The sequence below is a fragment of the Crotalus tigris genome, unplaced genomic scaffold (genome assembly GCF_016545835.1).
Source record: "Crotalus tigris isolate CLP2741 ecotype Arizona unplaced genomic scaffold, ASM1654583v1 scf7180000019221.656610, whole genome shotgun sequence".
In the NCBI taxonomy this organism is placed as follows: domain Eukaryota; kingdom Metazoa; phylum Chordata; class Lepidosauria; order Squamata; family Viperidae; genus Crotalus; species Crotalus tigris.
Window position 1 is genome coordinate 438,728 of NW_024097442.1, and position 15,887 is coordinate 454,614.

The 15,887-nt window shown below is 37.8% G+C and overlaps 1 protein-coding gene across 2 annotated transcripts in view; it reads right to left on the reverse strand.

Annotated features, from left to right (window-relative positions):
- Positions 1 to 15,887, reverse strand: part of LOC120316066 (corticotropin-releasing factor receptor 1) — a 106,362-nt gene that overhangs the window by 2,884 nt on the left and 87,591 nt on the right. For both annotated transcript variants that reach the window (XM_039361243.1, XM_039361241.1), the window contains 5 exons: positions 14,140 to 14,200; positions 9,647 to 9,719; positions 2,480 to 2,565; positions 1,624 to 1,759; positions 709 to 750 (listed from right to left, as the gene is read on the reverse strand). In XM_039361243.1, coding sequence (XP_039217177.1) covers positions 709 to 750; positions 1,624 to 1,759; positions 2,480 to 2,565; positions 9,647 to 9,719; positions 14,140 to 14,200 — 398 coding nt within the window. The remainder of the gene's footprint in view (positions 1 to 708; positions 751 to 1,623; positions 1,760 to 2,479; positions 2,566 to 9,646; positions 9,720 to 14,139; positions 14,201 to 15,887) is intronic.

Below are 15,887 nucleotides of genomic sequence, written 5' to 3' on the forward strand. Positions count from 1 at the left end.
ATTGTATTACTAATTTAACAGCTGCAGTGGTTTACTTAACAATTGTGGCAAGAAGGGTTGTAAAATTGTGGCAAGAAGGGGCAAAACTTATTTAACAACCATCTCAGCAACCAAATTTTAAGATACAATTGTGGTCGTAATTTGAGGACTGCCTGTAGAAAGGCTAGCCTGATTTACCATTCTGGGTGGGAATTCCTATATAACATAAGATTGAGAAAGACTACTCTAGACATTATATCAATTCTCCTTAAAAGCTAGAAACAAAATATTTGGAGAGAAAAAACTCAAGTCTTCTCATCTTGAAATTGTTCTCATTTTTTTTAAAGTTTTCATTTATATCTTCCTCTCACAAATGTCTATTTTTTTTTCAAAAAAAAGTATTACACATATACATTTAATTTAGTAAAGGTATTAAATTTATATTTATATTGACCAGCATGTTTTCAGATGCCATTGTCTTCAAGGTGTTCCTCAAAAGGAACATTTAAACACTAAAACAAATTTGGAAGTTCCAATTTCAAAAAATTAAACCAAAATTTGAAACTTTAAAAACTTATTCTTTTGATAATACCTTTGCTACAGTCTGAGTTTAATTAACCTATAATAGTAATTCTCCCAAAGAAAGCTTAAGACTATTTTTTAAAAAAATAAAAATAAAAAGCATATCCTTGATGGCATGCATTTCCTTCATTTCCAACCCCAACTCACCTCACTGTTCAGGAAGCAGTAGAAAACAGAGACAAAAAAACCCTGGATGGAGAAGAAAAAAAAGATGATGTAATCAATTACTGTTTAGAGAAGGGAAAATAATGATCGTGATCTTTTTTCCTCAGGCTTTCTACGAAGCAAGTTCAATGATTAATTTCTTTCAGTAGGCACATACTAGTGTTCATGTCTGTAATCAGTAAATCTGCTCTACAACATGACTTCTGCCTATTATCTAATAGGCTCTCTACTGCTAGATTCTCCTTGCACATTGGCAATTTCTGAATTTTCTACATTAATCAGAAGATTGAACTATACAAAATATTCCTTCCAGTGTTGCACAAGAAAAGGGACTGTAGCTAACTAAAAGAATGGGATTCATTGTGCCTGTGTTTAATAACAGTATTTGTAACAAAAATGCACAATCTGAGGCTTCCAGTACCTTGAATACAACATGCAGTGTGGGTTTTCATCAAAACATGTCACTGAATTGAAATTTTAATGTCATAAAGAATATTATTCAATTCTTGGAGAGTTTTCAACTAGTTGCATTTTTTAAAATGTAGTTACATTTAAATTAAATACAAATTCACTAAACACTTTTAGCGTTTGACTCTGTCAACCTTTTAGCAAGTGGTTCTCCTTCAGTTATGTTGATGTGGTTTCCCCCCATTCCTTGAAACAGGAGGAAAATGTGTGTGAAAATCACTGCTCCTGCAGCTTATCTTTTATCAGAACAGAATTCATAATTGGGAATGATGGAGGAGCGGTATGTTAAATAAATATGTAAAATACCTTTGATAGGTATTTATATATCTTATATAAAATATCACTGAAAAATCAGATCTATATTAATGCCATGTTCCCAACCTCCCTTCTAATTCATTTCAGCTCTAATTTTTATGAGGTTCAGCCTACCTGGAAAGACTCCAAAAGGGAGTTGAAATAAATGAAGACTATCCTGGATATTTCATCTTCTCCAGGGTTAACAAAGAAAAGCATGTAGGTTATTCCCAGTAATGGAAGAAGCACAAGGGTGGCCTTCACTGCTTTCCTGAAGAAAGAGGATACATGTTACCATCCAGACTATAATCTTAGTACCTCATTGCTGCACCAGTGAATTATTATGCTGGTCCTTGGGTAGCAGAACAAGTGGGGAGAAGTTGATAAATTTCAGATGTGCAATGTGTGTGCGTGACTTTCTGCTGCTGGAGTCATTGCAAATAGAAAATTAGGACACCAGGCCGAAGAATAATTGCAACTTCTTCTGATACTGTTGACAAGCAATATGAGAACAGTAACATGAGAACATTAACAAACTGTATCCTTCACCAGTAGTCTGAGGTAGTAGATTTTACCAGACATGTTCCCATCTCACTGTGGTGTAAGATTGGACTTGATATCAACATTCAACTCTACAATCTGTTTTCCATGCCAGACACCCTTTTTCATCAGGGGGAGAAGGCATGATAATAAAACTTGAATTGGCCTAGTACTGAATCCTATTTCAATGCAGGCAATGAGCCATTATTCTCTGCCCTCTTTGAGGGAGTAGTAAGTAAGTAATAAGGGGTGGTGTTGGTTTGGTATACATTCTCCCAACTACACTGTTGCTTCCCACTTGAACTCTGTGACTTTCCCCTCCTGCATCTCCCTCCTGAAGCAGCTGTTTCAGTCAGCTTCTTGGAGTTTCTCTTGTTTTTAGGACAGACCTTCTTATAATCCTCTCTATCCTTTACCTTTTGCACTGCTCCTTCCCCAGCTAGATTAATACCTGTACTGCATGGTCTCTGAGGTGGTCGAGGCCCGAAGCTTGGTCATCAGGATTCTGACAATATTGAATAAAAAAATAAAATTGATCTGGAACAGAAACAGAAATCAATTTGAAACTGATAAAATAACTGGACAGGGAGAGTTTTATACTGTACTAAGTTGTGTATAGTTATTCCCTAACTGAATTCATTACAGAGTGTAGAAGAGTTGGAATAGTATGGAAACATAATTATCCATTCTTACTTGTACTTTATATCATCTTTATTGCTTATTAATCCTTGCATTTTTTTCCCAGCAAGCCACCTATGAATAATCCAATCAGGTTCAAAATGCTAAAAAAAATAGGCAGTCTCAACATCCCCATTCTTCAAAATAGCAGCATGTTATTTGTAGAAGATGTTTTAAAAATGAGACAAGTTAGAAAAGCTTACAAAAGCATAGTTTCAACATTATCACAGTGCAACCATTTCATCAGATTACATTACTTATTAGCCTCACATAATGGACTCAGATACATCTCAGGCTCAAGGTGTAAAGTTCAAAAACAGTCAAATAATAAGTTAATGATTGAGTTCTTATTTAAACCATGGTCTTTCTGAATATCTGCTATCCGACAATACAGATGGAAAAACATCTTCAAATTATGGAGGCTCCATATCAATCTGCATGACTCATGGTAACCAATGTGTATTTGGCTTTGCGTGGTGTATACTAAATGTCCTATGGGGATCTTCTCTGGAGCATTGCCATTTGCTTAGTGAATCCTGGTTCCATCCTGCTACAACCATATTTTTATATATACATTTAAGAAATGCAGTCTAGTTTCCAACTCTCAGAGAATGTGCACAGCGTGTCTTGAAAATATGTTTTTATATACTATTTTTAAAGTTTCCAATGGAGCAGCAAAATGCACTTTTTAATTTTAATTTTTCAGCCTACTTCATTATCTGCCACTGGGTGGAGCTATTTTCTCATCTATTTAAAGCAAGAAGGAGATGAATTTTATTTGTCAGGAATTTATCAAATGTACTTTTCTTTCATTGGAAACTTTTTGGTATAAAATTTGAAAATTCAGTTTGTGATTTTTATATTCTGTTACTAACCAATAGAAAACAACAGGTCTCTGTTTAATTCAACATTGCCTCCATTCCCTGATCATATTGCTGGTTGGTGTTTGTGCTAACATCACATAGAGTACTATTGTCCATTGCATGGGCTGTTATTCACTTTCTAGCCTTATACTGATTTTTATTCATTTATATGCCACCCCTCTCCATCAATGATTTTATGCAGCTTGCAACTAGATAAAAATAATATATAATATTAAAATATTAAATATTAACACTAAAATAACTAAGATAGCTATGGAAGGAACCAATAAATAACGGTGGAAGTTAACCACCTCCATATAGGACACCCCCATATAGAGGTGGGGTGTGGGGATCTCAGGCCAATCAACAATATATTAATTCAATATTATGCAATTCATATTTTTTAATAAGCTTGTAAAAGTGTCCACCTCCCCCTGCCTGAATCTTTAGCACATCATCACTGCAGTATGCAATAGAACAAAAGGTGAACTGACCGTTTTTATTAGTATCAACTAGAGCATAGAACAAAACGTTTATTGGGTGTGCCTTCAATCCTTATATAAGAAACGTTTAACTGTATCTTTTTAAGCTTTAAGAATTCAATATAAACAGAAAATAGCAAGACAAGTTTTGGGCTATAGAAAGTTTTAAACAGATTAAAGCAGTGGTTCTCAACCTTTTTAATGCTGTGACCCCCAACCGGTCGTAAGTCGAGGACTACTCAACCGGTTGTAAGTCGAGGATTACTCAACTGGTGCAGCACCGTTTGCAGAATGGGACTTTTGGCAGGCTCAGCAGGGCAGAGACAGCCTGGACAATTCCTATTGGCTTTTGAAAGCCAATAGAATTAGACTCTATTCAAGAGAGTCTATAAAAGGGAGTAGCACAGCTAAGGAAAAGGGGGAAAAAATGGCAGACTGCGTTGTTTGGTGACCCCCGTAAAATAGTCATTCAACCCCAAATGGGGTCCCGACCCACAGGTTGAGAACCACTGGATTAAAGGCTCAGAGAACGTTGGACTATTTTATTTCGAATATTAAGACTTTGAAATTAATTTTAAAGAATAAATGCATAAATATTTTCAGTATTGGTGACATAACATGATAAGCAACTTATAACGGCATTCAGAAAAAATTGTTGAAGAATGGCAGTTGGACTTTGAATCAACCCTTTTAGTTAGATCGTGTTTTTATGAACACCCTCTTCCCAGAAAAAGTTGTTACACCAGAGGATGCTGATTTAGGGGAAAAAAGGAAAACAATTATTTGACATGATTATGGAGAATAACATGAACAGGAATTTATCACTGGATATAAAAAAAATGGATGATGCAGAAGAAAAATTAAGAAGAAAATAAAAATGTAAAGTCAAGACAGTAATTCGAATAATTTCTTCATGCTGAATTTACAAGAAGGCTTGTTACAGTTTTGAAGAAATTAGAGACAAGGGATAATGATCATTCAAATGGATTAAAAAGAAATATGGTTTTGTGCAAAAAGAAGGACTATAAAGTTGGCTTATTTGATTCATGTTGGGATATGTTGTTACTTCGGGATATTCTTTCTGAAGTTATTGACATCTGGACTGGAAAAGATATTGTGCATCTGATTTTCTTACAGACAGAATGTTGTGCTTGTTAACTAATGTGATTATTTTAGTGATTTGTTTTTACTTCTTGCTGACACCTGGATTGGAAAAGACATTGCTTACTGGATTTGCCTATAGTTAAGAGCAGAGATATGGAGTGAAGGTTTCTATTTGTTAACTAGTACGAGATTAACAGATAGCGAAAATGTTTATACTTGTCATGATGAGGGTGGGAATGCCACTTTTGTAGATTCTTTCCTTTTTTTCCTTTTTTTCTTTCTTGCACCTTTATTTTTCAATCTTTCTTTGTCTTTTTAGTTTGTATTATCTTGTATTATTGTACTTAAACCTCTTAATTAAAATATTATTTTAAAAGAAGCTAACATATATGAGTAGTTTAATTTTTTGTTAAATACCAATTTCCTCAGAGCAGAAAGCTTATAACAATCATTGCCAACTGGGATGACAAAGGGCATCCATATGCTACTTTGTGAGTGATATGAACAACTCTGTAATTAAGAAGCCAAGCAGACTAAATGAAGAGGGTTGGATATTGCATGAATGGCACAAGAAATGAACCATGAATAAGTTATTTTATTTAGAAAGTGGGGGTTATAAGAAAATTGATATTTACCAAAGGCTGAACCTACCTGTCTTATGAATAATAATGGTACGTTGTTTGTAGTATGTTCAATTTCTAACTGGGTCAGAGTTAAATCAAAACTGAATTTAGTAACCACACCTGTTCACCTCTTGTGTCTCTGTCTTCTTATAAATAACAACACACACATCACTTGTCAGGGTCTTTTCTAGGGGTCTTGTTGCCTGTGAGGAAGTGGGCCATTGGATCTTATTATTGATCTAACCGTGTTCTCTACAAGGATTGTCTTTTTATTCTAGGCAGCAAAATAACACATGGGGTCGTGAGTCTAAAAACAGGCAAATAGATTATGAAGATTAGAAAAAGGTTACCATCTAGCCCCTATTTCAGTCCTGTTTCAGAGGACTGTTGATGAAATATGGATTAACTTTTGTTAAAACCCCATTTGTTAGAATGAATATGATTACTGTCTGTGTTGCATATTATCAATGACAATTTTATATTTGTCTAAATCAGGGGTCCCCAACCTCCGGTCCGTGGACTGGCACTGGTCCACAGCATGCCAAACAAACTAAGCCCCATCCGCAGGATGCAGGTAGTATATGAAACCACGCCCCCTCCGGTCCATGAAAAACCTCTCTCCACAGAACCAACCCCTGGTGCCTAAAAGTTTTGGGAGCTCTGGTCTAAATCACTACTGACAATGGGGAGAGAGACAGAAAGATTAGCAATGTTTCAGAGTTTTGCTGGTAGTCCGACAGTATTATCACTGTTCACAAAACAAATAGTATTTTTCTGTATGAAAAAGCTATGCATTTAAAAAATAGTTCAATATGTTTTCAGACTAAACTGAGGAAAACCTACTGATGGGAATGCCTAATAGTGTCTGTGCATCACCTATAAATATACAGTATGGTACCAAAATTCTTGGTACAGTTTTAGAACTGGTTCTTTATAATTTTGGTCATGTTAAAGAACAATATACAAGTAACTCCTGAGTCTCTTCTTTATATTACATTGAATGACGTGACCGAAGCAGAATAAAATACCTGGGTCATATTTAGTACTAAATTCTGGGTTAGCACCACGTATAAAAACTAAATGGAGAATCGAAATCTTAGGATTCCATTTCTTCTTCCTGTGAGAAAGTATTAAATCAGCATTCAATCTCTTGTCCTGTCTTGCCTAAGGTACCCAGCAATATATTCTGAATTGTTTAGTATATTTCTGCTTTGTACAGAACACCAAGCCATTGGGGTTTATGGAAGCTATAGTCCCATATTTGAGAAACTTTCATTTGAGGAAAGTTGCTTTGGAAGAATGGAATATAAACAACTTTGGACTGAAAGACCTTCCGGAGATAGATTGCTGTAATTTCTGGTTGAGGATCTTGTCTCCTCTTGCCTCTATCAATTCAAGTATAATTTAATACTCAAATTTGGAAACATAATGACCACAGTTCACAGAGAGAACAAACAACGGCAATATCTCTGTCTGCCTGGCATCAGCCTCTAACAACACAATCACTTCCCACTTTCTCCCCAGGACTCTGCATTGACCAAGGCTGCAACAGAGACATGGTTAATAAGGCAGTGACTATTATCCTCATCAAAGAACATTATTAGCAGGCTTGCTGAGAATGGGGAATGTGTGTGAAATATGCTATGTACAATTGAAACACTGGTAATAGGGAGAGAGAAATTGGCAGGGAAGTACAGCAGCAGGACAAAAATGGAGAGGAAGGAGGAGTAATAGGAAGAAAGAAGGAATAAAAGAAAACTGTAATTCAAGTAACATGTCAATCTTTCATTGTTACTTTAAGATAGCAAAATGTGACATTGTGTTGGAGGAGATCTCTCTACCCCTGTAACCCTACTCTTGTGGAAATGATTACCCACAAGGAAAGAAATCCTTAGACTTCTTCAGTTTTCCTTTTTTTCATGACTGAAAAATTAGTTTGGTATTCTTAGTGGACAAGTGGCTTGTAAGAAAAAAATTAGTGCTCCCTTTGTTTCTCATCCAACCTACTGACAATAATAAAATTAGATCTATCTGTAATGTCATGAGTAAAAAAAGGAAGGAAGAAAAAAGAAGAAAATCTGAGAATAACTCCCTGATGCAAAGCAAGTAAAAATATTATTTTTCCAGTATGAAATTGTAAATAAAGAGTTACATTAGGAGGATCAGAGGCAGAGCAGAACAGGGTTAAGAGAGAAAGAAATTAATTTACACATTTTTCTGCTACTAATAACTCCCCGAGTTACGAATGTTCAGGTTAGTGAAGTTTCAAAGTTATGACATTCCCCGCCAAAAGTATTTACAACCAGGTCCCAAAGTTACGTATCTTGCAAGATCACAGCAGTTGTTCGCACTTGCAGAGATGGTACAACATGCTACTTTGGTGCCACATCTGAAAGTCCCAAACTGCCCATGCTTGCCTCCTGCGTAGCCTCGGGTGCTGGAACCCTTGTCCCGCCAGGCAGAGAAGTGCTGGGCCAGCCTCTCCCCTTCCCCCCTGAGTCCCAGCCTCTCTCACAAGCAAGTGCAGCCCTGTTCTGCCACTTGTTGGAATGCTGAACCCACCCAAGTTTCACAAATTTCACTGCCGCGGAGCTGAAAAGCTTAGCATACCACCGCCCTGCTCCCCTCGCTTGCCAAAAGCATTCACTCCTTCCCCAAATTGCAAGAGGGGCTATTAAACAATCCTACTCTCCAGCTCTGTCATGTTTCTCCACTGCCATGGAGCTGGAGAGCTTGGCATGCCATCCCCCAGCTCGCCTCTCTTTGTAGCACTTGCTCCTATTTGGATACGAGTGGAAAGAAATCACTCAGAGGAAACTGACTGCCTCTGTCTAGTTTCTAGATTGAAAGGAATGAGGCTTGGCCGACCCGGTTCTGCCTCCCTCCCCGCAGCCTTGCTGCAAGATCTCAAAAATGGAGATTTTGCAGAGGTGTAGGGCACAGCAATGCCTTTGCAGCTTTGCATAACGCAGGTTGGTGGAACCAGCTCACTCCTCATTGCAAGCATGACGCCGCCAGTCTGGAATCCCATTCACAGCCTCTGCCTCTAAACTGGAACTGGAGGCAGCCTGGGGAGAATGGGAAGCTGACCTCAAATGTCTGGGTGAAGCTCCTTTTGTGCTCCGTTTAATCCTGGTTCTGCTCCAAGCAAGAATGGAATGGGAAATAACTTCCGTTGCCTGACCGCTGCTCTTGGCTGTGCCACTTAAAAAACACTGCGTGGCAAATGGAAGAAATGTGCAGGGAAACAAAAGAAGTTTGTGGGATTAAAAAAAAGTTCAATCAGAACTTCCAGCCTTGTGAGAGAGGCCAGAGCTCAATGGGGAAGGGGAGAGGCCAGTCCGGCAGTGCTCCACCTGGCTAGACGACTCCGTGCAAGGAATCGTGGGAAGTGCGGGGCTCTCAAATTTGACGCCCAAGATAAATTAGCAGTCAGTGACAGGTGGGGTGGAAAGGCCCAAGCGTTGGAAAGAGGAGCGTGCGGTCTCTTAATGGTATGTTGGGGGGAAGCCTTTGGTGACTGGACACAGTGGACCTGTCCCTGCACAAGGCCTCCCCCATGGCCTTCCCCACCCTGAGATACCTCAGGTGCACTTAACAACCCTCACATTTGACTAGCAAATGCATGGGCGAAAGCAGGGAGTGATGGCGTTCAAGTTATGCCATTCGCTCCTCTGAATTCTCAGGTTATGAATGTAATTGGCAGGCTCCATTATATTCGTAACTCGAGGGCTACCTGTAATTAACTGACCCTGCCAGATCTCTTTCTTTCATTCATAATTACTGTATTGGGAATGCTCCTTTCTTTTGCCTCTGGTTACCCTAAGGAAATTCTTGGCATTGTACAGGAGGGAGCTTCCACTCTTACCAACAGCACCAGTATCATTGGACCTTGATAGATGTAATCAGTGTAAATTCCTGTGCGCTTTCCAAACCAGCACCTGCAAATTAAAACACAGATAAATCAGTGTTTTTCAAGCTTGGCACTTTTAAGATACGTGGACTCCAATTTTCAGAATTCAGGTGGGCGGTTCTAGGAATTGAAGTGCACACATCTTAAAGTTGCCAAGTTTTAAAAGTATTGAGATAAATAAAGGACTTGACTTTAAATATACCTGAAGCAGAGCTAGACTTCAAGACCCAAATCCAGCTATGTTAAATAATACTTACAATCTGTCCAATAACATTAAAAAAAAAAAACCTCTCTCTTTGGATGCTGCCTGCCTTTGGAGATTGAACAATTAGCCCCTCTCCAGAAAAGCAAGGCAACGAAAAATAACTTTTGATTAATTCATAGTCTACTGCCAGCCCTACTCCAAAGCCATAATTTGCTCTAGGAGAGAATGTAAAATATAGTCCAGAATATTTTTTTAAAAAAATTAATAACTTTATTTTTGTAACAAAATAATATTTATTCTTCAAAAAAACTTTAGAAAAATAAAAGATACAGTCTATTCACTGCCTTGAGATAAACAAGGTGAAGTTGAAAAAATCAAATAAAAAAATGTAAATTAAGAATAAAAAAATCTACCATATTTTATATTTATCAGTAGACACTGCCTTACTAATAAATTCACTGCTATTACAATAGTCCAGAATATTTATGTGTGATAAAATATTTCTTTAATCGTTTTATTAAAAGCTAAGCACTTCCAACTGCTGGACCTTTCAAGCATGGCAGCTTCTCCCCCACTAAATCTCTTTCAAATCACAGGAAAACATCCTGTATCATTGTAAAGTACATGTTGTAAAGTACACACCAAGAAAAATAATATCTGCTGAGCATAAAGTACACCATTAGCCAATAAGGACATCTGAAATACTGAGATGATGTGATCAGATAGAGATCAATTTCTGGTTTACCTTCTGGTAGATAAGATGTAACCAGTCAAAAAGCACTCATGTACCAGAAAATAAACTAGAGAAAATTCCAAACAGCACTTTCATTCTCCATGTCAAGGCTTCCCAAAAAACTTTTGTATTGTTTCTATTTTCTAAGAATGCTTTATGGGACCAAGAGACTTTCTGCTAAATAAAAGATAGCAGCACCAACAGAGGTATCCACTGATACCTAACTAATGTAGAATATTCTACACTGTCCCATTTTACTTTCACTGGTGATAGGTTATTCTTAACTGAAAAGGTTAATAGAACCATCCACCCTATTTTGATAAGCAAAACTTCCAATAAATCCTGCTTAGGTCAAAATCATATCATTAAATATGGGTTAAGGTGGTTCTAGCTGCCAATGTCTCTGTTTTTTCTTTGGACTGTAGTATGGAGGAGGAGGAGCAATATTAACTCATCTTTTCCCATGTCCCCCAATTCTTATCAGGTCCTTTATTCCTGCAGTTTCTCAACCACTCAAACAGATAAAGTTTGCTAGCCAGTGTCTTCAAAATGCCCATGTCTGCATCTGCTGTGCTGTTGCAGAGAAAGTGGCATACCTTTTATCCCAAATGAGGAATGCTTTTTAAGCAGCTCCTACCTGATTACAAGACTGTAACCTGGTTTCAGCTATGACCTCAGTTAGAACTTAGCATGGAAATGAAAACCAGGCCTGGCAATTAAGGTAAAAGGTGGCAGCTGAAATCAATCCTGTTTGTCTGCTTGATTAATTACTATGGAATAGGCTTGCCAGGAGGCTGCTAAGTCTGCCACTATCAAATCCTTGGGAATGGAGGCCTGAGGGTGTAGGGAAAACACCTCATCTGCTCTTGTTAAACTAGAATGTTGTTTAAATGAGTCTCCCCTTTTGGGATTTCATTAGAGGTACTTGGTCTGTCTGGTCTGTTACTCCCTTTCTGGCTGAATTCTACTCTGTGACTGAATGGTATACTCCCCCCGCCCCCAAAATGTGTTCAGTTTTCATTAACCATTCCACTTTTGTTAGACACAGTCACAAAAAACCTCACAGCACCTTGAAACTTGACCAACTGAGTGAGCCCTAATAATAAAGGTTGAATTAGATTGGGATATTGAAGCTCCAGGCTTAGATCCTTATAGGTTTTTTAAAAGCAGCAGCAGGGTGTATAATTAACAGTGAAGGGGAAAAAAAGAAGTTAGATTTACGCCATGATATTTGAGGTGAAGAAAAGATTGACCCTTCCTTGCCTGTACCATTTTGCCCTTCAGGAAAAATACAATACAGTATTTCAAGCTTATTTGTTTTAATGGGACTAGAATCTTGCTTTACTACAGTAAATACAGATTTATGAGATTATTTTCCCTAATTTGGATTGGTAAGGAACTACATATTTGAGCCAAAGCACATGAGCGACCCCAGAGGCAAGACATCAGGTATCTTTAGAAAATCTGTACTGCAACATCTATAATCCCCTACCATCAACATGCAGGTTGAAGGTGATAAGAGATGCAGCCCTAAAGATCTGGAGAGTAGATTTCCTATTCTGCCACATGACTTATGCCACAGATGTTGCTATTTCTCCTCTACTGCCATCTTAAAAGAGGTAAAGTACTAAAGAGTACCAGAAGAATCAAATACCTTATTTGTATCAAGTATTTGTGACATTTATATCTCTGAGGAACAAAGCAGGCAGAGTTACAGCTGTGTTATGTATTTGAAAGCTGAAAGAAGTGGAAAAAATATTAATGACTTAATATATGTTGTATATTGTGATACATAATTCTTTATTTACACAGCAAACCTGCGAGATGGATTGGGATGAGAAGTAGCAACAATTTATTATGTGCCATCAAGTCAATATCAACTCATAGCAACTACACTGAGAGTTTTTCTACAGGATAATCTGTTAATAACATATTTCTTCAGGTCTTCCATTGACACACCTATTGTCTGTAAATTAGTCCATCCACCTTGATATTTGTTATCTTCAACTTTTCCATGAGAGCTACTGTAGATTTTTGTGTGATGTGTCCAAATGTATAGTAAACTGAGCCTAAATCATGACTTGAGTGAAAAACCTGGGTTGATTTCTTCACAATCCATTTGTTTATTTTCTTGGCTGACCATGGTATTCTCAAAAGTCTTCTTCAGCATCAGAGTTCAAAAACATCAGTGCTTTTCATATCCTGCTTCTTCAATGTAGCAACAAGAAAGACCTATGGAATAGCTTTATTAGAGGGAACAATCGACTTGCTGCTACACATCTTGACTGCAGCTAGGCTTGCATTTGTGCAAAAATGGAAGAGCAAAGAAATCCCCACAGAGGAAGAGTTACTATATAAGATATTAGCATGTGAGGAAATGGACAGGCTCACAATGGTATTGAAAGACAAATGTGGATCAGTTTATTTCGAAACCTGGGATAAATTTTACCGCTGGAGAAATTCGAGGAGGACGGTTGGGATTAAAGACTAGTGTTAAGATAGAAATATATGTTATTTTAGAATAATTACTGTATATAAAACTTAGATGTATATCTAGAAATGAAGAATCGATTGTAAAATGTGGAATGATTTGATAAGAATGTATATACTGGATGAATGTCACGTTATATCCAATGTTTTTTAATTGTATTATAAATAAAATTTTGGGGAAAAAAAAGAAATAGCTTTATTAGAGCAAGGTATCTTTTCAAGTAGAAGTTACATTCCCTGCAACATCTGAACATAATAATCACATTGTGGAAATTCCTCTTTCTACCCAACTTGAAAAAGGAATTCCTTAAATGTTTCTGATGCTGCATTTACTTTGCATTGTTTTAATGTTCTGTTTGTTGTTTTATTTTGTATGCTGTATTTTTAACTGATTAACTGTAAACCAATTACAATTCTTTTAACAGAAGCTGGTGTGGTATAATCATTAAGACATTGCACTAGAACCAGGGCAATCAAATTTAAATCCACTCTTATGCATGAACACTCACTAGGTAAATTGCAGTAACTTGCTATCAGCTCAGCCTACCTCACAGGGTTGTTCCTGTATGGAAGAAATGATGGGAAAACTCAACTCCATGTAAGCTACCATCATCGCTTCGAGGAAAGGCACCATATACATTCTAATATATTTATAAACAGGCTCTGTCCTCAGTAACTAACGTTCTACTTGGACATTGCAATCCAAGGCAACTTCTGATTTGCAGACAATCTGAAAATGGAAAAACTATATTTTGCACAGATAAATTGCTTTGGTCAGATTCATGCATCAAGAAAGAAGTGGGAGAAAAGAAGTAACCACATTGAATAAGGTGAGGCCTGTAAGTAGGGCTACTTTCCCCTCCTACCTAACCTTCTGAAATAATTTCAGACTGTTCTTGATTGCAAAGTGATTCATGCTTCTTGGGTGCCAGCAGGACACCCACCCACTGTATGGCAACACAAGTTTGATTTGGAAGTCATTACCATAGTAGCAGAAAAGTGGGAGTGGGATTGACTTACTTCTCGTTGTCATAGTAGAGTTTTCCAATGGCCCAGGCAACAATGATGGGGAAAGGGATGCCTGTGAATGGAACAAATAGGTTTTAGTGGTAATATCAACACAAGATCCAACAACAGGCTGAACATGAGAGGATCCAGTTCTATCCACACAAACAACCAGAAATATCATTATTTCCTGAACCTGGACATTTTGCTCCCATGGCTGAAGCAGCATATGGAAACCTGATCGAACACAAGATGTGTTCTGCCAAAAGCCAATAAAATTATTGTAGCACTTATGGTGGCATATTTTCATAGCATGAAAAAGGGCTTCTTGCTTTCTTTGCCCAATGATAAGACTGGTCTAGATCAGGGGTCCCCAACCTTTAGGACGCAGCCCGGGACCAGGCTGTGGGCTCTTGGCCAGTGGACCACAGAAATAGCTGGCTAGTGCTCGCATGTGTGGGTGCTCATGCCCCCCACTCACGCTAGCACCCACGGCTCTATTTGCACATGCATGTGGGCATGAACAGGGCCACTATTGCTGGTTGGGTGTGCATGGCCCATTTGCACATGCGCAAACGCTAGCCCCAGGCAAGGTATGCAGCCCATTTGTGCATGCATGAATGGCCTGCTAGCTTCTGTGGGGGTGCCTGGCCATTTGCACATGCACACGGCACCAGCATATGCCATATGCATATGCAGGGCTGCTAGTGCCGTGTCAGTGTGTGTGGCCCTGTTTGCGTGCATGTACATGCATGCACCAATTTGGAAGCTGCTCTCCTTCCCTCCGGGCCGTGAGCCCAGTAAGGTTGGAGTCCTCTGGTCTAGATGGTTCTGGGGCAGTTTTGTGGGTGTTCTGAATACACTGAATCTGTGCAAATTGATTGTGTGCCATCAAGTCAGTGTTGACTCTTGATGATGTTAGTGTTGACTTTTTGGCAACTACAAAGATTAATTTATGATTCTGAGTTTACATTCATATTTTGTTACCAAAGCAGTTCCTTGAACATTTAAAAAGCTGTTGTACTTCATTTCAATAGGGACATAATTTATTTATTGCTTTATTTCTTCTATTTATAGAGCTTTTAAGTCAGCTTGCCACTTAACGTGGCTTACCGAAGTATTAAAAGCATCCAAATAGAAGCAAAAACCACAACAATAAAACAACTGTACTTTGGGGAGAATTTCAGTAGTGAAGATGAATGTTCTACCAAAGTTTCTTTTTTTGTTTCAGATGATACCCATTTTAAAGAAGGATGCTAATTTGGATGAGTGGCAGAAGGGTATTAATAAATTTATTTGGGGTGGGAAGAAATCAAGTTTAAGATTTTTAAATAAAGTTTAAGATTTTACAAGATGCTCGAGAAAGAGGTAGACTTAAAGCGCCAAATTTGAAATTATATTATGATGTGGCCACTTTAACTTTAGTAAGTGACTGGCTTAATTTAACAAATAGAGATATTCTTGTTCTTGAAGGGTGGGATTTATTATATGGTTGGCATGCATATTTAATTTTTGATAAGAAAGTAGATTCGGTCTTTAAGTCACATATTTTAAGATATGTTTAATATGTTTGCATAATTCTGTATTTTGCTCTGGGAAGTCGGGGGGGAGGGGGTGGGGGGAGGGGGGCGGGGGGTGGATGGGTTGAAGTTTAAGTAGTTCAGATAAAGTAGAAATAGTCTTATTGTATATAATATTAATGTTTTAATTTTGAGAGAGGAACTGCTCGGGCATTTCCCCTGGACTGCATCAAGAGGGAGAAG